The 23,293-nt window shown below is 36.1% G+C and overlaps 1 protein-coding gene across 1 annotated transcript in view; it reads left to right on the top strand.

Moving 5' to 3' along the window:
• The window catches only part of ATAD1 (ATPase family AAA domain containing 1), a 49,314-nt gene that overhangs the window by 5,137 nt on the left and 20,884 nt on the right, over positions 1-23,293 (top strand). Inside the window, exons 3-5 of the mRNA XM_008689583.2 lie at positions 13,699-13,797; positions 15,750-15,870; positions 20,568-20,768. Of these exons, the coding sequence (XP_008687805.1) occupies positions 13,699-13,797; positions 15,750-15,870; positions 20,568-20,768 (421 nt within the window). The remainder of the gene's footprint in view (positions 1-13,698; positions 13,798-15,749; positions 15,871-20,567; positions 20,769-23,293) is intronic.

Below are 23,293 nucleotides of genomic sequence, written 5' to 3'. Positions count from 1 at the left end.
TGAGGATGGCTTCATGAAAGAGTTTGGCCACTAGAATAGGCAAGGACAATTCGAATTAGAAAGAAGATCGTGAACAGAATCATGACGGTTGTAGGAATAGCAAGACCTGTTGCAGGAACAGTAAATAGACAGTCAGATTGGAGTAGAGGGTTTATGCAATTAACTAGTAGAACTTGGAGGGAGAGGTTAGAGATTAAGGTGTAAAGTCAGGGGAAAGATCTCTACTTTTCCTTACTCTGTTCTTTTTGGTGGGTGGACAGAGCTGCTAAAAAATAATGCCACAGCATTTTACAAGTCATTATGAGCCAAGAAGGAAGCATGCTGTTTGCTTGGTCAGGGGCTGTAGCTTTTCCAGTAGCCTTCTTTTCCTCCTTACCTCTCTGGCCAGCTACTGAAATACCCTATTGACCAGTAGAAGTCTTCTGAATAGGCAGTGGTAAACTGCTCAACTGTCAAACTGCCTATTAAAGATTTTTGAGTAGGTGGGTAATATGCAAAGGAATGTTTTAAGGATAATTAACTTCACAGTAGCATATAGCAGGAACTGGGGTTAGGGAGACTCTATGCAAGATCTGTTGCAGAGACTTAACCAGACTGCAGTAGGCCTGGCAAAGACCTAGAATAAGGAGGGGGTGACAAAAGGAATGGAATGGGTGAAATAGACCAATGAGAATGAATGCTGGAAGGACTTTGTGATGGTATGGGAAAAGAAAAAGGACATCTTACAAATGAATCCAAGATTTGTCTGGAGTCCTCGAAGACTCATAGTGTCTTTCATAGAGGTTTAGAAACTGATAGATGGGCAAGTTTATGGCAAGATGGTATTTGATTTGGACATATTGAGTTTGTGTTGGTGTTAAGCATTCAGTGGAAGATGTTCATCCAGCGGTTAATGGTAGGTCTAAATCTCAGAGAAAAGGTCAGTCCTTAGAGGTTCCTCCTCAGATGCTCAGAAGTAGTTGAGCTTATTAGAGAAGTGAGCCTCAACTGGGATATGGTAGGCCCCAGGGTTATTCTTGTGTAGATAATGTATCATTTGTGGGGTTTTCCCCACCTTCCTTCTACCACCATCAGGATTTATACATCCAAATATTTGTTGAGAGCTTTTCTTGTGATTGTGAGTATGATAGATGCTGATGACTGTATCGGGAGTGCTAGGTATCTAAAGGAGGTGCTATCAAACACCATAAATAGTAGGCTGAAGAGTAAGCTTTCATATAGGAAATGGGAAGATGAAGTGAAGCCAGTGGAGAATGAACAGGTCAGTTAGGGTGACTAGATACCCAGACTGACCTTCCTGCTAAAAACAGCTAAATGATCTAGATAAAATATTTTTTAAATCTTCGTAAAGGTGTTCTGAGCTAGCAAGAAAGTAAGAGATTCAGATAAAAAACTGAAGGTAAAGATTGAAAAAAGATAACATCAGCTTGCTGGCCAGCTTTCACACTGGGGGGAATTTGCTGAACCTGATGAATTTGAACTTCTGTTGTTATGGCCCAGAGGGGCTCAGGATACAAAGCACAGGACCATTCCAAGGTGGGATGTCTCATAGACAATATTCCCATAAATCTTTAACTCCAAAAGACTATACCCTGTTTGGTAATTCACCTAAAGATGTAGGAATGGTTTAAAAAGAGAAATTTATTTATTTTTTTGTTTTGTTTTTTTTTGGTTTTTTTTTGTTTTTTTTTGTTTTTTTAATAATGATTTTTTATTATATTATGTTAGTCACCATACAGTACATCCCCGGTTTTCAATGTAAGGCTCGATGATTCATTAGTTGTGTATAACACCCAGTGCAGCATGCAATATGTGCCCTCCTTACTACCCATCACCGGTCTATCCTATTCCCCCACCCCCCTCCCCTCTGTAGCCCTCAGTTTGTTTCTCATAGTCCATAGTCTCTCATGTTTCATTAAAAAGAGAAATTTAAGCCATATACTAGTTGAAGTGACACATATAAACTGTGGACACAGAAAGGTTGAAAATGAAAAAATGGAAAATGCCTATACCATACGAAGAGAAAGCTGGTTGAACAAAAATAAACTTTAAGGCAAAAATACTGTTAGAGAAAATAAGGTTCATTACAGAATGATTAAAGATTCAGTTCACCAAGAAATACAACATTTCTGTATTTGTATACATCTATTAATGTAGCCTCAAAATACATAAAGCAAAAAATTTATAAAACTATAGGGAGAAATAACATATCCATCATCATGGTGGGAGGTTTTTAACATTGCTTTCGGTAATGGGTAGATGAAATATTTTTTAAAAAATTTTTTATTCCAGTATAGTTAACATACTGTGTTATATTAGCTTCAGGTGTAAAACACAATGATTCAACAATTCTATACATTACTCAGTGCTCATCATGATAAGCGTACTCTTAATCCTATTCGCCTGTTTCATCCATTCCCCTACCCACCCACCTCCACTCTGGTAACCATCTGTTTTTTCTCTGTAGTTAAAGAGTCTGTTTTTTAGTTTGCCTCTCTCTCTCTCTTTTTTTTTTTTTTTTACTTTATTTGTTGTTGTTGTTTTCTTAAATTCCACATGTGGTATTTGCCTTTCTCTGACTTACTTCACTTAGCATTATACCCTCTAGGTCCATCCATGTTGTCACAAATGGCAAGATTTTGTTCCTTCTTAGGGCTGAGTAATCTCTTTTACACACACACACACACACACACACATCTCCTTTATCCATTCATCTGTCAGTGGGCACTATGGACTGCTTCCATAATTTGGCTGTTGTAAATAGTGCTCAGGACATGTAACCTAGGGGTGCATGTATCTTTCTGAATTAGTGTTTTTGTATTCTTTGGATAAATACCCAGTAGTGTGATTACTGGATCGTAGGGTAGTTCTATTTTTAACTTTTTGATCCTCCGTACTATTTTCCACCGTGGCTGCACCGGTTTGCATTCCCACCAATAGTGCACAAGGGTTCGTTTTTTTCCACATCTTTGTCAACATCTGTTGTTTCTTGTGTTGTTGATTTTAGCCATCCTGACTGGTGTGAGGTGGTATCTCATTATAGTTTTGATTTGCATTTCCCTGATGATGAGTGATGTTGAGCATCTTTTCATGTGTCTGTTTGCCATCTGGATGTCTTCTTTGGAGAAATGTCTGTTCATGTCATCTGCCCATTTTTTAATTGAATTATTTGAGGGGGTTGGTGTTGAGTCTTATAAATTCTTTATATAATTTGGATACTAACCTTTTATCGGATATGTCATTTGCAAATATCTTCTCTTATTCAGTAGACTGTCTTTTAGTTTTGTTGATTGCTTCCTGTTTTTGCTGTGCAGAGGCTTATTATTTTGATGTAGTCAGATGAAACATTTCTTTAATGGGTAAGGATATAGCAGATTTATGTAAGTAACAGCATTATCTAGTGGCCACGTATAGTATATTGTGCTTCATACAAATTCAGGGTATGTATCTAAAAAGCATCCACAAGATTTGTGAAATTTAACTAAATGCTAAGTTATAAAGCACTTACGTAGAGCATAAGATGTTAAGTTTCATAGCACCGGTAGTATGTTTGTTACATTCCCTGGCTCCAGCGCAGAACAGTAAGATCATTAAATATCAGGTAAGTTCCGAAAGTAAGAAACACCTCTAAAGAGCTCCTGGGTAAAAGAAAACATAATAGAAATTAGAAAATACTTACGATGAGGGCATCTGGGTGGCTCAGTGGGTTAAGCATCTGCCTTCAGCTCAGGTCATGATCTCAGGGTCCTGGAATCGAGTTCCGCGAGTCCCACCTCTGGCTTGCTGCTCAGCAGATCTCCTTCTCCCTCTCCTGCCCCTCCCCCAGCATGCACACACCTGTGTTGTCTCTCTCTTTCAAATAAAAAAAATCTTAAAAAGAAAATATGATTGGATTAAACTTAAAGTATTAGTGTTTAGGGAGAAATGATAGTCTTTTTTTATAATAATTTTTTAAATTATGTTAGTCACCATTCAGTACGTCCCTGGTTTTTGATGTAAAGTTCCATGATTCATTAGTTGTGTATAGCATCCAGTGCACCGTGCAATACGTGCCCTCCTTACTACCCATCACCAGCCTATCCCATTCCCTCACCCTCCTCCCCTCTGAAGCCCTGGAGCCCTCAGTTTGTTTCCCAGAGTCCATAATCTCTCATGCTTCATTCCCCCTTCTGATTACCCCCCCTTTCTTTATCCCTTTCTTCTACCGATCTTCCTACTTCTTATGTTCCACAGATGAGTGAAACCATATGATAATTCTCTTTCTCTGCTTGATTTATTTCACTTAGCATTATCTCCTCCAGGTTGCAGCAAATGTTGAGAAATCGTTCTTTCTGATAGCTGAGTAATATTCCATTGTATATATGGACCACATCTTCTTAATCCAGTCATCTGTTGAAGGGCATCTCGGCTCCTTCCACAATTTAGCTATTGTGGACAATGCTGCTATGAACATTGGGGTGCATATGGCCCTTCTCTTCACTACGTCTGTATCTTTGGGGTAAATACCCAGTAGTGCAATGGCTGGATCATAGGGGAGCTCAATTTTTAACTTTTTAAGGGACCTACACACTGTTTTCCAGAGTGGCTGCACCAACTTGCATTCCCACCAACAATGTAGGAGGGATCCCCTTTCTCCACATCCTCTCCAACAATTGTTGTTTCTTGCCTTGTCAATTTTTGCCATTCTAACTGGCGTAAGGTGGTATCTCAGTGTGGTTTTGATTTGAATTTCCCTGATGGCTAATGATTTTGAACATTTTTTCATGTGTCTGTTAGCCATGTCTTCATTTGAAAAGTGTCTGTTCATGTCTTCTGCCCATTTTATGATTTGTTTATTTGTTTCTCATGTATAGAGTTTGAGAAGTTCTTTGTAGATCTCGGATACTAGTCTTTTATCTGTAGTATCACTTGCAAATATATTCTCTCATTCCGTGGGCTGCCTCTTAGTTTCCATTCCATTTACAATAGCACCAAAAATCATAGATTGTCTCAAAATTAACTTAACCAGAGACATAAAGGATCTATATTCTAGAAACTACAAATCACTCTTGAAATACATTGAAGAAGACACAAAAAGATGGAAAAATATTCCATGCTCATGGATCGGAAGAATTAACATAGTTAAAATGTCCATGCTACCCAGAGTAATCTACACTTTCAGTGCTATCCCGATCAAAATACCAATGACATTTTTCAAAGAACTGGAACAAACAGCCCTTAAATTTGTGTGGAACCAGAAAAGGCCCTGAATCGCCGAGGAATTGTTGAAAAGGAAAAACAAAGCTGGGGGCATCACGTTGCCGGATTTCAAGCTGTACTACAAAGCTGTAATCACAAAGACAGCATGGTACTGGCACAAAAACAGACACGTAGACCAATGGAACAGAATAGAGAACACAGAAATGGACCCTCGGCTCTTTGGGCAACTAATCTTGATAAAGCAGGAAAAAACATCCAGTGGAAAAAAGACAGTCTCTTCAATAAATGGTGCTGGGAAAATTGGACAGCTACATGCAAAAGAATGAAACTTGACCACTCTCTCACACCATACACAAAGATAAACTCCAAATGGATGAAAGACCTCGAAGTGAGACAGGAATCCATCAAAATCCTAGAGGAGAGCATAGGCAGCAACTTCTACGATATCGGCCACAGCAGCTTTTTGAATGACGTATCTCCAAAGGCAAGAGAAACAAAAGATAAAATGAACTTGTGGGACTTCATCAAGATAAAAAGCTTCTGCACAGCCAAGGAAACAGTCAAAAAACTAAGAGAAATGTATAGTCTTAAGTGTTAGAAAAGAAGGTAGAACATTAATAAATATCAGACTTAAGCTCAAGAAAAGGGTTTTAACATAAATCCATGGATAATGAAAGAATGGAAATAATAGGACAAATTAAAAAGAAATAGAATATACAGTAGACAGTGAATAAAAATATAGAAAATGACTAGACAGTAAAGTCAGTGAAACCAAAAAGTTGGTTATTCGAATATACAAAAATATTTGGCAGTTTTGTAAAACCAGTCAAGAAAAAAATGAAGGCACCATAAATATTACTGGGAATGATGGAGGAGACATAATGACGATGCTGCAGACATTAAATATAAGGAAAATTAATAACTGCCAATAAATTTTAAAACCTTAGATGATACAGATAGATTCTTAGAAAAATATTAATTGCTATAACTGACTTAAGAATCAGACATGAATAGTTAGTCCCATACCTATGAAGTAAGTTAATATTGGACACATTTTTTGATAAAGAATACTCCAGGCCCATAGAATTTTACTGGCAAATTCTAGCAACATATAAGGAACAAATTAATAATAACAATTTTATACAAACTGTAGAAGAGGGAACAGTCACCAAACCATTTTATGAGGGTAGCATAAGAATAATCCTAAAACTTGTAATGGGCTGTAATTTATCTCAATTAAATGAATAGAAAAATCTTAAAATATTGGCAAGTTGAATTTAGCAGTGTATGAAAAAAGATAACATATTATGACCAGTTGGATTTATTCCAGGAGTTTAAGGCTGGCTTTAATTGAGGAAAAAATATATTTATAATGTTCTATAATAACAAATTAAAGGATAAAACTATGATTATCTCAGTAAATGCAGAAAAAGCCTTTGTTAAAATTAAATATTCTTTTTAGAAAAGCTCTTACTTATTGAAGTAGGAATAGAAGATAATATCTTTAGCCTGATAAAATGAATTTACTGTAGGAAACATACTTCATGGTGAAAAATTGAAAACATTTCCTTTATGACTAGGAACAAGTCAGGTCACCTGTCATCATCACTTCTGTTCAACATTTTACTATTAATGATGCATAAATCAAGAAAAAAGATAAGAGAAGGATTGGAAAAGAAAAAAGCAGTCGTTATACACAGATAATATGATAATCTACATAGAAAGCAAACGAAGTCTGTAGCTAATTTGTCAGGGTTAATAAGAGGCTGCTGGATATAAAATCAGTGTACAAAAATCAGCTATTTCTGTATATGCATCACACTTTGAAACTGCAACTTTAAAAAGATACTATTTACAGTAGTATCAAAAATATACAGTAACTGACAAACACAAGTTGTACAACACATTTTTAATGAAAATTATAAAACCGTTGAAAGCTATGCTTAAATTCAATGCCAATAAAAAATATTGACAGGCTTTTTGCTGTTTTTCTAAAATTTTTATGGAAGAATAAAAGTTTATATTAAGGCAAGACACTCTTGAAAAACAAGACGTGTATTGGGAGAGGGAGTATTTGCCTTAATTTAAATCAAAACTTATCATAAAGCTATAGTTACTAAAACAGTATGCTATTGGCACAGGGATGGATTGGCAAATTTAGCAGGAGAGACTCCAGAAACAGACCTCGGCATACTTTGGAAATTTGATGTATGACAGAATTGGTTCTGCTTTGTAGATTATTGGAGAAAGGATGGACTTTTCAATAAATGATACTTGGACAATTAGTTCTATATGGGAGGGAATAAAATTTGATTTTTACTTGAAACCATTTGCAATAATTTCTTCTGTGGGTTAACGGATTTATTCGTATAAGAAATAATTTACTGAGAACATGTTCTGTGGTTCTTTTACCTCAACTATATATTTTAAAGATACCTTTTTAAATCTACCCAATTATTAATAAAAGCACCAAAAAAAAAAAAAAAAACAAAGGCCAGAAGAATAGGAAAAAAACCAGAGTAATGTAAGGTATTGGTACTAGTCTTTCCCACCTGAACACACCTGAAGTATACAAAACACTGCAGACTATAGTAGCCGTTCATTGTGGCAGTAAATTTCAACTGAAAGGCCTACATTCTGAAATAAGAATTGGGGGAAGTTGGCAGGTGATGAATATAATTTTTAAAAGCCCCTCCTCACGTTTCTCTTCCACTATCTGGAAAATCATTTGTGTCAAGTCGTCAAAACCAAAGGCAGAGAAGTTTGCAAAAGAGAATTAGTTGTAAATGTTGTATTATAAAATGATCCAGGAGGGGCGCCTGGGTGGCACAGTCGTTAAGCGTCTGCCTTCGGCTCAGGGCGTGATCCCGGTGTTCTGGGATCGAGCCCCACATCAGGCTCCTCCGCTATGAGCCTGCTTCTTCCTCTCCCACTCCTCCTACTTGTGTTCCCTCTCTCACTGGCTGTCTCTCTCTGTGTCAAATAAATAAATAAAATCTTTAAAATAATAATAATAATAATAATTAATAAATAAATAAAATGATCCAGGAGAAAAGGAGGACATAAAGAACTTAATCAAAGAAAGCAATCCATAAATTTAACATTTCCATTCACTGGGGTCGGTAACTATGATTTGAAGTAAAAGAATGTGGTCATTCCAGAGTTTGCTGGCGGAAAGTTAAAGAAAAGGGAAAAGACTAGTGGAAAAGGAGGAGGTAGAGAGTTGCTGCCAAAGAGGGGGAAGTAGGTCCCAGAGGGGTTGGGATCAGTAGTTAAGAACATTTTTTTTTTTTAAGATTTTATTTATTTATTTGACAGAGCCAGCCAGCGAGAGAGGGAACACAAGCAGGGGGAGTGGGAGAGGAAGAAGCAGGCTCCCATCGGAAAAGCCTGATGTGGGGCTCCATCCCAGAACGCTGGGATCACGCCTGAGCCAAAGGCAGACACTGAGCCACCCAGGCACCCCAGTAGTTAAGAACATTTTAAGATACAGTTAATTTACTCTGGGTGAAGTGGGGAGATGTCACAACTAAATGGGAATGAAAATAGAGGTAAGTATGTGATCAGGGTTTAAGGAGATAAATCATTGTGGATTTTGACATTAGGGTGTAGTTGAAGGAAGCATGACTTTATTGGGAATTCAGTTGTTTTGTTTTTATTAACTTCTCCAAGCATTTCTGAGCATCTTGGTAGCAGGTACACTGAATGGTGGTGCAGAGCCAGCATTGAGGATAAGAGTGACTGGTCCAAGTGTAAGGGGTTCTAAGATTCAACAGAAGACATCGTTGAAATGATGAGCTGTGGTCCAGGTCATTTAGGAAGTCAAATATTGCCAGATGGGGGATAATTAAGTGGGAGTACAGAAGGGAATTAAAGAATTAAGAGTATAGGTTGAGGGTAAAGATCACGTGAATATGGGTGAGGAGGAAGGTATGACTTACATGGTCACAAAGGCAGAGCACTGACTATAGAAGCTGAGATAACGTTTTGAGGCCACTGATAATCAGCGGGCCTCATGTGACAACTGCAGTGCAGTTGTCAGGTGAAAGAGGTAAACGATGTTGGTGCATTCAAATCAGGAGCAGTAACCTAGAAGTAGTCTTAATGTTTGAATTAGAATATTTGTAGATAATTTCTAGCCTGAAGCCAGGAAAACTTCCCAGCTTGGTGAAATGTGGATATTTAATTGGTCACGAGAGAGGAGATGGTTTCTGCAGAGTGTTACGCAGGGATGGGGATTTTCTGGGCATCTGCTGCTGCTTGGATCATATTTAGATGTAGTAGAAGAGTTTTGATAGGTATGTCTGATGAAAGGATGGGTTGGGTTAATTGGGATGGAGAAAAATGGAATCTCTAGGTAAGCTCTCTGTTTAAGAGCTTTCAAGTACAGGATGAATAACTTAATGCTTGACCTGTGCTGAGCAGTTATAAATACGTTATTTGGGTCAGCATATTAATTAGACTGTATAATATTTCTGAGATTGTAGTTTAATTGTCAAAGACCAGGAAAGATTCACTACTGAGAATTCTTCCTACATATGAAGGTCATATACTGTGACCTTAGTGAAGTTAATGTCGTCTTCTTTTTAGTCCTGTCATGATACCTTAGTCTTCAAAACTTTGTTTTAGTTATTTTGAGAGAAGTATTAGCTGAAGTATTTTGTGAAGAGATGACACACTGAAACCTTTAAAAAAAAAAAAACCACGAACTGTCAGCTGCCAGGTATTTTTAAGAGCAGCCGTCACCGAAAGCCAGTTGCACTGGGACAAGCTAACATCTGCCGATACCAGGAAGCCACTGTGACCTACATTGTCCGATCAGGTGGCTCTCACAGCTAAGGTTTACTGGCGCTGAATCTTAAGAGGACTGAAAAGCTAAAGTAAATTGAGATAGGAAGTCAGTAAGGAATACCCGGTTAGTGTTGCCCGATTGGCCAAGGAATAGGTAGAAGTGATGGGGAAAGAAGGGCAGCCAGAGAGGGAAACTGGAGGAGAGAGAACTCCGCGCAGCATTGTGCTGTATGCCCAAGCGTGGTGGAAGAGCACGGTAGTAGAAAGCCATCTGATGCTGTAACTTCCAGAATACATCAGTAAAACCAGAAGAGGAAATGTGCATTAGCCCTGAAAGGGGAGATGACTTGTCTCCTCTAGAAAAGGGTTTTTTCAAGAATTTTAATATAAGTTTATAGGAGATTATATCTAATATATAAAGCTAATTACTCAAATTCTTTGGTGTTTCCTATTTCGGTGTATTTTATGAGCTTTGTAGCCATGATTTCCTCTGTCCACACTTAGAGTATGTTAGCTATGACCTCTGTTAAAAAAAAAAAAAAAAACCTTAAGTTTAATTATAGTTCACCTCTGGTTTTTCACCCTTAACTTGTTAATACTATCTTTAACTTTCTAAAATTATTCTTCCAAAAGAACAATTTCATGCATCTTTCAGAAACTGAACAAAATGTTTCTTTTTTGCTGCTCCTTTTCTCCATCTCTTCTCTTCCCATTCTAGGCAAAAATATTAGTTCACTCTTTCCTACCCTACTGCTTAATCTTGTTACGAATACTTTACGTGGGGTAAAAATGAAATAGCGTGAAAGGATAAAAAAATACTATGGAACAGTTAAAAGAGATATGTATACAGTAAAAAAGTAAGTTTTCCTCCTACCTCTGACTCCCCTGCCCCACTGGCTCACCATTTTTCCTCCAGAGTGACAACTACTTGGAGAGACTCACTTTAAAAACCAAAGAAAAGTTGGTAACTAGAAAATACAATTGTCATTGAGGTGTAAATGATAAAGGAATGCATGAACATAAGCTATTTTTAGAGTACAATAATAATTTTGGTTTTTCTTGGTAAAACATTTTAGAAACAGGCTCAGTTAAAGGTGTCAAAGCTAGAAACAGTTGGATAACTTCTTCTGGAACACAGTTTGGTGTTGGTATGTTGTGTTTTGGGGTACTTTCTTTTTGTTCATTTGTTAACCATGTTCTCTCCCAAATGAGGAATATTAATGTTTCAGCAGAACATGAGTTTTGGAATTAGACAAACCAGGGTTTGAACTCTGGAAATGCCAATTCCTAGCTCATAATCTTGGCAGTTCTTTTAATTTCTCTGACCCTTGGGTTCCTCATCTGAGAAATGAACATAATAATAGCTACTTCTCAGGGTGATTTTAAGGGCTGACTGTAAAAAAATGAAAATGAGTTTTCCCCAATAAACATTAATTTATTTTTTTCTCTCGATGTTGTTAATGCAACTTGAAGACATTGTTAAATGGGACTGCTCTTATGGGGAGAAGATTTTAGGTAAATTTGACCACAGCATTTTCTAGGTCTATACTTGTTATTTAGGAAATCCCAGATGTAAGTAAAGGTTGTTACTATTTAAAGCAAAAGGCAGTTGTGGCCTAGAGTAAAATTTTAAGAGCAAGTAGCTAATGGGGGAAAAGCAGAGTTTCTCAACTCAGCACTGTTGACATTTGGGGCCAGATAATTAGGGAGGGGCAGGCTCTCCTGTGCCTTTAAGAATGTTCAGCAGCATCCTTGACTCCTGACTAGATACCAGTAGCACCCCATCGCCCCAGGTTGTGACAGCCAAAAGTATTCCCAGATCTTGCCAAATGTCCCCTGGAGGGCAAAATCACCCCTGGTTGAAAACCACTGTTTTACGGCATAGCCTAAAAAGAACACATGTGGGATGGCTTCACATTTATAGAAGCATAATGAAAAAGAAGAGTAAATTGATGTTATTACAGATACTAAAATAGGATACCTTTCATAGCTGACACATAAAAGATTTAAAGCCAGGGAAAGAGAAGGTATTTACAAGAAAGAAATTAAAGAACCTTGAAAAGGCTACTTAACCATTGCTTCAGTCATTTTACAGGGTAGAGCTAAAGAGGAAAAACAATGTGGTTCATAGCACTTTAAAAATGCTATGTTACAAGGATATGATTTATCCTAATTTATCTACGTTTATCCTAATCCTCCAACCAGTCTCTTAACTGTAATGCTATGTGAGATGAATTTGGTTTGAAAGCAGCAGTACCCCCCAGACAAGAATAAGATCTTACAGAATCAAAAGTATTTTAGGGGGTGCCTGGCTGTCTCAGTTGGTGGAGTATGCACCTCTTGATCTGAGTTGTGAGTTCAAGCCCCACGTTGGGCGTGGAGCCTACCTTAAAAATATATAAAATAAAGGATACAATAATGATTTTTTAAAAGTATTTTAGGAAAATGTAACAACAAAAATATTGGTCTTTATTTCTAAAAATGCTCACTGAAATTTGAATGTGTTTTTTGTAGATTTTTGAAGACTTTTTAGTGGTCACAAGCTTCCATCTAATAATTGGGGACAGTAAGGTCATGTGGGTTAGAGGATGGGCTCTGGAGTTGGGTTGCCTGCCTGTGTATGTTGTCTTTTCCATTTGGTAACTTCAACCTAAGGCAAATTATTTCATCTGAGTTAAACTTTAATTTTCCTTTTTTTCAATGGGGAAAAATTGTACCTACCTCATAAGCTCACTCGGGATTCAGTGAGTTAATCCATTTTCAGTATTTTGGAATAATGCTTAGCATGCTCAGTAAATGTTTATAACCATTTTTTAAACATTTTAATCAAAAGCTTTGTTGCATTGGTAAAGCTCAATAGGCTTAAAGCTAGTTTTGCCCAGCTCTAAAAATATATACATTTCTTCTTTTTTTTTTTTTTTTTAAGATTTTATTTATTTATTTATTTGACAGAGATAGAGACAGCCAGCGAGAGAGGGAACACAAGCAGGGGGAGTGGGAGAGGAAGAAGCAGGCTCCCAGCGGAGGAGCCCGATGTGGGACTCGATCCCGGAACGCCGGGATCACGCCCTGAGCCGAAGGCAAACGCTTAACGACTGTGCTACCCAGGCGCCCCATAAATATATACGAGTATATTTCTAATTTTGAATTATTTTTACTGTCTCTGGTTGCCTAGTCCCTGGAATTGGCTTTAACTAAAAAGGACAGCATCTCAGAACAATTTGAAATTTGGTAGCTATGGGCATCTGGTGTTGATAACTGGGTAATTTGAAGGAAGTCAGGCACCTGTTTTCAGAAACTTGTTGTAAGGAAAGAAACTGCGTTTGTCCATTTTTTGATATGCTTAACTCCTCTGTCTTTCATTTTGAGGTTCATCTCCACCTGTCATGATAATCCTACTAGGAAAGAGATCAAGTTGGACCCTGGAGTCTCATTGGAGCAGTCAAAGGCCCTATATTTGTCTCTGCAGTCACGTACCCTATATTTTCCATTTCCTAGGAGCTGGTTTAAATTGCTGTGATTTCTGTGGAGTTGGACACTCAAATCTACGTGAGGGCTTATACTGGGGAAGGAGGAGATCAAGGGGCCTAGAATTTCCCTGGAAAATTCTTGTATGTCTGTTCATTGCTCTTTAGACTTCACAGATCATCTCTTTTGCAGTGCCAGTACCTAAGTACCAAACTAAAGTTGCTTGTTTTTTCATTCTAGGCAGAAAAATTAATGAAACAGATTGGTGTGAAAAATGTGAAGCTTTCAGAATATGAAATGAGTATTGCTGCTCACCTAGTAGACCCTCTTAACATGCATGTACGTATCTTGAATCTTATTTAAGATTGTTTTGGTCTAGCATTTTGTGTCAGGGGTCCTGAAGACGACCAGGTTTGATGATTCTCTAGGAATCACAGGAGTCCGCATAGCTTTGTGCTCACAGATACGATTTAGTACAGCAAAGGGATACAGGGCAAAATCAGCAAGAAAAGAGGGGCATGGGATGAAGTCTGGAGGAAATCAATCACAGGTTTCCAAGAGTCTTCCCCAGTGAAGTCACACTCCTTCAGCCACAAGTTGTGAGAACACGTGTAAAGTGCTGTCCACCAGGGAAGCTCATTAGACTTATTAGCACCTAGGGTTTTAATTGGGACTAGTCATGTAGACTACACTTCCTAACATCTCCCCACATTATACACTTTCAAAGGGAAAACAGATCTCCACCGTAAACCATTTTGTTTGCACAAACAGTTGAGGCACAGTGAGGTGTTCTTATTGGGGAGTGAAGGGAATTCTCTTGAAATCTAAGCTCCCATACTCCAGCCAAGGGCCAACGTCGTAGGCAGGCCTTTCTGAGGACAGCAGTCTGGAGCCTGCTGTGTTAACTTTTCTTGGCATACACTTGTTTAGATAAACTTGTAATTTAATTCACCTTTGTGGCATCTAAAAAGTCCTGCTTTAAGTTACGTGAATATTTGATTTGGAGTTTAAGTGTAGATTTTCATAATAAGGTATGGTAGACAACACAAGAGACTGAATTCCAGTTTTTCCATTCATGGCCTTAGCAAATTATTTCCTTTTTGAGTGTCAGTTCCCTCCTGCATAATCCAGGAGCCGTGTGATACCTACTCTACCTGCTTCAAAAGGATTATTTGAACATCAGATTAGTACAGTTTATAAACTCTAAAATCCTGTGTATTTTATAACAACAAGCATAAATGAATTTTGTACAACAGATACAAATAAATAGAATAAGTATGATATTCCTATCTCTAAATCTGGAAAATAAAAATCTGAAGTGTCTTTTAGCATCCTTGTTCTCAGAGAGATACACGTCCCCAGAAGTAATCCTCCATTTGAATTTGATTTATGAATTTTCAGTAGGACTTTCTTGGCCCTACCTGCGTTTACTTTTGAGTAAGACTGTACCAATAGACTGTCTCTTTTGTTACAGCTACAGTGGAAGTAGGAGGTGATTTTTTTCAGATTTGGCTATGGCTTTTCACCTCTTTTTTTTTTTTTTTTTTTTTTAAAGTTGTAGGGAAAGTTAATCACTTGTAAATATTGCTTCTGACTCACCCCATCTACAGCCCCTTTACTCTGTCAGGTTAGATTTAGGGTGATGTTTTATACTTAGGTCTTTTTCAGTTAGTTTAGTCTTCCCTCTACCCCTCACCCACAGATTTTTTAAGTTGAGTCGGAAGGCTTTAAAATACACATGCTGTGTTTATTTTGGAAGTATATATCCCCTATTTACTATTTATAGAGATGAAAGTTTTGGCACAGTTTTACTTTTGATAAATAAAATTCAAAAGTCCAGTTTTGTATGCCTTTGTTTCTAAAATCTATTCCTGTTATATTTGACAGTATCCTGAATGAATTAGGGGCACTGTCAGTAAGCTCTTCCCCATCAGCCAGTGCTGACTTAGCTGTCTAAGTTGTTTCTCAGTCTTCTTGGCGGAGTATCTCCTACTCATAAATGGAGTGAATTCAGTTTATTAGATCCCTGTAGAGTTCTGAGTGCTAGGCCTGGTTTTTGTTTGTTTGTTTGTTTTAATGGTAGATCGTAGACTATTAATTTCCTTTTTGTACTTTCGTAATTGTTTAGTAATTTCATTATTGCTGTGAAACATCTTTACTCACATTATATTTTAATCTTTTATTATTTATGTATAATTATCAGATTAGAGTTTGCCATTTTGGGGGGATCTTTTTTACTTCATTGGGTATACATAAGTTGTAAAATCCATGTCGATCTTACCTTTTACCAGGTTACTTGGAGTGATATAGCAGGTTTAGATGATGTCATTACGGATCTGAAAGACACCGTCATTTTACCCATCAAAAAGAAGCATTTGTTTGAAAATTCCAGGCTTCTGCAGCCTCCAAAGGGTATAGTACAAGTTTATATTTGCTAAAGTATTAAGAATGTAGGAAACATTGACACTTTCTGCCATTATAGAACTGGTATTTTTGAGGGTAGGTTTTCAAGAGAAAACAGATCTAGTGTGCTGTTTTATAAATAGTAGTTTTAAAGTAATTGCTCATTCTTCAGCTTTCCAAATTTCAAAAAAATTTTTTCCCTATAATAACATGTCAAAACAGTCTCGTTATTTCAAACTCATTTTTACTACTTCCAAATAAATAAAAATTTGGGACATTGAGGTGAAAAATCCAAAGTCATGATATGGGTTCTTTTGTTTTCAGAGTAAGACTTCTTTTTGTTGTTTCACAGTTTAGTGATTTTTTTTTCCTCTTAGTAATATCTTAACTATTTTTGGAGTGCAGTGATGTTTTAGAGGAAATACTGAAGTACAGATGAACTAGAAATTAAGTACTACTATTTTTAAGGGAAACTTCTTTATTCCTGGTTAGTTATCACTTTGAAAGCCCTGGAACTCAAGAATTAGAAATGCTTATTAAAAAAAAAAAAAGTAAAAGGAAATGTTTATAACTCCATCTTTAAATGTAATACTTCTATTCTCATCCATTCCAGTATTAATCATGTTCAGGTGTTGTTCAAGGTGATTCAGATGGAGCCTAAGTGATAATTGGCAGTGAGATGAACAGAGATGTGTTACCACAGCTTTCAGATACAGACGCTGCAGCAGAGCTGGATTTCCAGCTGCTCTTCATTGTATGCCCAACACTAGACAGGTTTGCTTTTCTGTTGCTAGTCAAGGATGAAATCAAATTATTAGACACATACATTTTTTTAAAAAATAGAATCTGTATAAATATCAAAATAGCGCTATGTGTAAGTTAGAGTTGCTTATAATCTTATAGTTATATCACAAAGTGCATTAAATTATATTTCAAAAGTAATGCAGCCGATATCTTAACATTTTCAGGAAGTAGATAATTTTTGCTTCTGGTAAATAGAGGATTACGACAGTTATCACCAAAAATGACATGTTCTTTTCATTAACTAAAACAACAAAACTGATTTTATATGGTTTTTCCTTTTATTTTCTAAAACAACAAAGCTGCTGCCTCTTTCCCCCCCTAACAAGAAGCATTTAGTTTATTATGTTTTTATAAGTTTTTCCCCCCAAAGAAAATTCAAATGATTTATCTGAGCCCAGATCAAAAGAGTAAAGTAAAAGTTGGGTTATTCGGTTACGTTCTTTACTACCCTCTTCCACGTCATTGGTAGTCTGAACAAGAAAGAACCTTTATGATTTTTCATGTCTCAGTTTCACAAAGTTAGTGAATTTAGAAGAGTGAGTTGTGTTTTACATGCTATTAGAGAAAGTTCCTTTCCTCATCAGCGAGCTCTTAGCCCAGGTAATTGGGTGGCTTTACCAGCTGGACTTGGCCCCAGTTATTCTTTTATGTAGATACTCAATTATGATGGGATGCTTCAAAGTTATGTGTAAATCTCTTGCTTATTTGAAAGCATTATCCAAAACTAGAGGTGGTTTCTATGTGTATTTCAAATTTTTGTAAGTTACACAAGTATCTCTTGATTATGTAATCTAAAGTTATACTCTTTGAGCCTTTCAGCCTTGAATTTTTGGAAAGTTTTTTATCAGGAACAAAAGTTTGACAGACCATTGACTTTTTGACACTGAACATAAATTGGGTATGAGTGTACAAAAGCAGAGCCTAAAATCTGTTGCATACCGTAGTTTGTTCCATTCTTGAACTGGAAATAGGTTACCTAGTCTAGAGTCATTGCTCTATTGCCAATTTTGTTATCCCTAGACAGTTCATTGCTGTCTAAGCCAAAAGTTGTCACTGCCTCACAGACCGTACAAGGATAATTTGAGAGTGACTTGTAATATACTAGCACATGAAATCATACAATTACATAAAGGTATAAAGTTGCACCTGTCAGGCCAATAAATGGTTACAAGAACATGTTGTAAAACATTAATGGTTGTATTAAAAAAGTAACCCTTTATTATTCCAAAATCTACAATTAAAATTCCATCTGAATACTTATAGTTCTTTCTACAAACTCTAACTTCGGTGATCATTATTTTGGCACAAAAGTTTTATGTTTGTGATTTTACCATGTTCCATGTTCAGTGCATTGTGAAAATGTAAGTAACTTAGGAAAAATATATTTTGAAAAGCGAATTTTTCTGAGGCTGTAAAAGCCTCCTTCCCTCCCCCCCCCAAGTACTTTGTATTTAAATAGATTTAGTTTTTATAGATACTTATGTATCTGTATCTATATGTATCTGTCCACCTTTTGGACAAATTTTTTTATTAAAACTTGAAAGTCAATAGACTAGCTCAAAGAAAAAAGTTGGTTACTAATAAGGTATTTGTCACTCATGAGGATTATTTCAAATTTGGATTTTTTGTCCCAATTTTCTTTTCTTCCTCATCCTAAATCTTTTATTTGTGTGCAGTATTTATGAAGTAAATCCCTCACCAAAACACCCATATTAAAGAGGGGTTGAGCTTTTTAGCCTCTACTAAGCACAAAGTAATAGCACAGTTTTTTGTTTTGTTGAAAATGGTTGTAAAAGTATCAAACTGAGCTCAAAAAAACTAGTTAAAAGGTTGCAAAACTAATAATTGAAGCCGAATGCCTCACATTCATTTGCGGGACCATTCATGTATCGCTCTTCATAAACATGAACATGGTGGAGGGCATTCAACAAAAATATAGAAGAGGTGCCACTTTCAAATACTATTGCTGCTAGATTCATTAATAACATGCCAGGTGAAACAACATGAATCTTGGTAAAGCAGCATGCATACTGAAATGGGGATAAAGCAGTTGAATGGATAATTATAAAGCGAACACATAACTACCACCCAGGTCAGAAAGTGACCAGTGACTGCTCCGCACATGCTACTCATCTGTCACATCTCTGTCCTCCAGCAGATTATGAAATCCCAAAGCTTTCATTGCATGTTAAATCTTCAGATATTAGTTGAAAAAAACAACTACTTAATAACACTAATTATAATCCTTGAAGAGCAATAGTAGGAAAAACTTAATCCTGCAGAAGTGCCAAAACTATACTATTAGGAATAAAATATTCAGAGTGATAAAGGAATACTTTGAAACAAAGAGGACATTCTAAGAAATTACTTGCCTGAGTTTTTAAAGTGATGGTGTAGCTGCAAAATCAGTAAGATACGAGGATTTTTGCATCAATAGATTGTTCAAAAAACCAGTAATATCTATATAAAAGTTTGCTTGTAGATCTGCATTCCATACTAAATTATACAGTCAAAATAACAAATGTAATAATAATTCCAAGCTTCTGCAGTCATCCCATATGTTTTCAGATTGATTTGAAACAAATGAAATTAGGCAACTATTCTGTGCCATCCAAAAGAACAGTGTCAGCGTAGAGGGTTCATATTATAACTGACTTAACTAAATTTTTTATACCTAAATGAACTTAATTAAAAATTGCAAAGGGCTGCATGGAAATATTAATATGTACTGGCAAAACTTACTGATTTAAATTTTAAAATAGCTTCAGAAAAGTTTAGTTTAAGATGATTAAACTTGGCTTAGTTGAATCTTAAAGAATTATTAAGACCACCAGAAAAATCTGTGTGTGCCAGAGGAAAAGCTTGAACGTTATTTTGAAGAGCTTGTTGTGAAAAAATTTGTTGGTTTTATGGAATCAAGCTCAAGTTTTGCATTAAAAAAAAAAAAAAAGAAAATTTGGGTGGGGTGGGATTTTAATACAAAATATTTACTTTTCTTATATTTTGTATTTTATTTTTAATAAAATAAAATTTTGGAACTCTCCAAAGCCTCTTCATTTTACCCCAACCATGCCACCTGCTAATATAGTCTTTTTAAGTGCAATTACATGAGAAAAGTAGAGAAGCTCTGAATTAAGCAGATACTTAAGTCTATAGATACAATTTTTGTCAGACTTGTCTATGGTCATGATTTCAGTATTAACTTAACAAAAATATTTCCTCATTTTAGTTGAAAAACAGTTGGTGATGATTCCCAAAAGGCTTAAGACTTCAACCAGTTTAGATCTCTCATATTAAAAGAATTACTTTAAATTGGAAGCAGCAAACTGCTGTCAGTGGAGACTTTAGGTTAATAATACAGTTTTATCCCTTGGAAATTAAAACAGAAGTCACTGGCAGCTTTTGTTTCTTTTAAGAGGAGATCTTTGCCTGTGTGGGAAAAGGCTTATCATGCCCTTTTGACTAAAACTGAAGTTTGCTGAGTAACAGCAAAATAGTGTTTGCTACAGTCTGTTTTGAAGAAGTTCTCAGTTTTCTCTGAGCTGTTGTTAATGCACCGTCGTGCTCTGTTAGCTTGTGAAGGTGGGTGGTGGTAGACGATTTTGTCAACCTTTGATCAAGGGGCGTGAATTTCGATGTCAAGGCGATTGTCTTTAGTACCCTGAACTAGACCTTTCCATGAAGGGAGGAGGCACAAGCGTGCTATAATTATAATCCCAAATATGTGTCATCACTGACACTGAACTTATAGAAGGTAGCACCTTCCTTTTCAAAAAAGATTAACAATAACAAGTGAATGTTGGGGAAAATTTTAGTGCAGGCATCGTTAATATTATCACATAAACTAAAGCAAATATCTTGTTCTCTTAAAAGAAATAATAAAATCACATGTTTGTTTCCAGGTGTTCTTCTCTATGGGCCTCCAGGCTGTGGTAAAACGTTGATTGCCAAGGCTACTGCCAAAGAAGCAGGCTGTCGATTTATTAACCTTCAGCCTTCAACGCTGACCGATAAGTGGTATGGAGAATCTCAGAAACTGGCTGCTGCTGTCTTCTCCCTTGCCATAAAGCTACAGCCTTCCATCATTTTTATAGATGAAATCGGTATGCGACTTTGCTGTGTGAGCATTTTAAAGCACCATTCTTAAGGGTGTTATTTAGGTGACCAGATTCAGTTTTTAACATTTATTAGGTCAAATTAAGAAAGCAAAAGAGGTAGTCAGCATCCATATATGCTCTGTATAATTTTCCATATTACAAAATGAACCATAATCTGTTCATTATCCTACTTGATAGTAATTCTGTCTCTCCCTATTACAGGCAGCATGCAGCGATAACACCTACCTGTTTCCTTACGCGTGTCTGTTTGTCCAGGGTAGATGCCTGGAAGTTGAGCCATTAGGTTGTGTGATGGGTCTGTCTTCCACCTCACCAGGATTACCAGTTCTTCAAAGTGCTTATGCCTGTTTTCACTCTCACCATTATATAGTTTCTCTGCATACTCCCTAGAATTTATTTTTTCAGGCATTATTGTTGATTTTTTTGTCACTTTAAAGAACATGAATTATCTCATCATTGTTTTGTGTTTCCCTGCGTTGCTGGTAAATACTGGCATCTTTGAAATGTTGACTAGTCATTTGGGTTTCCTTGCTTTTAAATTGCTAGTTTTTCTTTGGGTTTATTTGCATTCTCTTGGTAATTCTTTGTTGATGTTTATTATGATTGCAAATATTTTCTAGACTGGCTTGTGTTTTCACTTTATGATAGTTTCTTTTACAGGGATTTAAATTCAGTTGTATTTATCCATCTTTTTTCCTTACAACTTATACTTTTTGTGTCTGCCTTAAAAATCCATTCACTATCACCATAAGTATTCCTTTTTTAAAAATACACAGTGTGAGTAGGAATCTAATTTCATTCTTTTCCATATGGATAGCCCCCTTATAAAATAGATCATCTTTCCCTGTATGTCATGACTTTTGTATTAGTGCACTTTTTCTGTATTTTATGGATCACATCAGTATTTGTGTTCTGTTCCTATATGGTGAGTCCTAGTAAAGCTATAGTAATTAAAACTGGAGCTTTGAATTAATTATACTATTATATGTAATATTATAGGCTATATAGAAATCTAGAGAGAAAAATGGGTGCAGGTATATAGTACTTTGGTTACTTGTTTGCCTTGTATGTTCTCCCATCAGTTTATTACAACAGTTTTGGAGTTTGGGTGTGAATTTTGCACAAAAGCGCAGATAGCTAGATTTTTAAAAATTTTATTCTAAGATGCTTTAAATAGCTTTAAATAGGAGGTGTGGTCAGTTTGCCTTTATTTTGATAGCTGATATATATAGATTTATTTCTGTTTTATCACTATGTGCTTTTTATTTACCAATCTGGTGGACTTTTTTTGTTTTTACTTTTATTTCCTTTTCCCTGCCAAAGTTTTTGAAGTTACATATTGTTTTTCTTCTGGTGAAACATTTAGCATACCTACTTGCCTTAAAAGTCTAGGCTAACCATTTCTGCCTTCCTTCCAAACAACACAGGGGACTTATGACTCTTAAACACTAATCAGTCCACGCACCTCTTGCGTGTTAAAATTTTCTCTTATTTTATATCCACATTGGTTATTTCTACGTGGTGGTACTTGTTTAGAGACCCACGTTTGCCAGTTTGTTTGCTCACTGTTGCTTTTTTTTTTTTTTTTTTTTTTAAGATTTTATTTATTTATGTGACAGAGAGAGACAGTCTGCAAGAGAGGGAACACAAGCAGGGGGAGTGGGAGAGGAAGAAGCAGGCTCCTAGCAGAGAAGCCTGATGTGGGGCTCGATCCCAGAACGCTGGGATCACGCCCTGAGCAGAAGGCAGACACTTAACGACTGTGCCACCCAGGAATTTCCTTCTTACCAAAATCTGTCGAAGTTCTTTCAGCAGAGATCATGAATACAGTAAATTCTGTCTTTGGATGAAAACGTGTTAATTCTACCTTCACTCTTAAATGATAGAGTTATTTTTCTTTGGCATTTTGAAGCTACAAGTCCATTGTCTTCCAGTCATTGTTGCTGCTTTTGAGAATTCTGCTTATAGTCAGATATTTCTTTGTAAGTAATTTATCTTTTCTCTCTAGTGCTATTAGATTTTATCTTGTTCTCCTATTTGATGGTTTTGCAAGACTTCCATTTTGTAAAATATATATTTTATATATATTTTATACTTATTTATATATATATAATATATATGTATGTGCATATACCCACTTCACCTCTCTGTTTAATTTTGAGTCATTTCCACAGTTTTATCATCGAGTTCTCTACCATATTTCATCAGTTCTAAAATGTACCATGTTGTTATTTACATTTTAACCTTTCTGAAATTGGGATAGCATGTAATAATTGGCAGAGTCTTTTTTCTTCTTTTAGCATTATAATTTAATTGGCAACATTTAAAACTTTGTTGATACATAAAATAATGGTATGAGTAAAAATCAATCTTTGAGTAAGTTATAAAAAGTAATTCTTCACTTGGCTGTGTTTATGTCGCGACCACTGGGTTTGTATTCTGTTAAATTTGAACTTCAAAAGTTCTGTTTGATTCTTTTTCAAATTTATCTTTTTTCACTATAGTTTGCT

Source organism: Ursus maritimus, unplaced genomic scaffold (assembly GCF_017311325.1).
Source record: "Ursus maritimus isolate PB19 unplaced genomic scaffold, ASM1731132v1 scaffold_7, whole genome shotgun sequence".
Lineage (NCBI taxonomy): Eukaryota > Metazoa > Chordata > Mammalia > Carnivora > Ursidae > Ursus > Ursus maritimus.
Note: the sequence above shows the minus strand (reverse complement) of the source record. Positions and strands in the feature narration are given on the sequence as shown.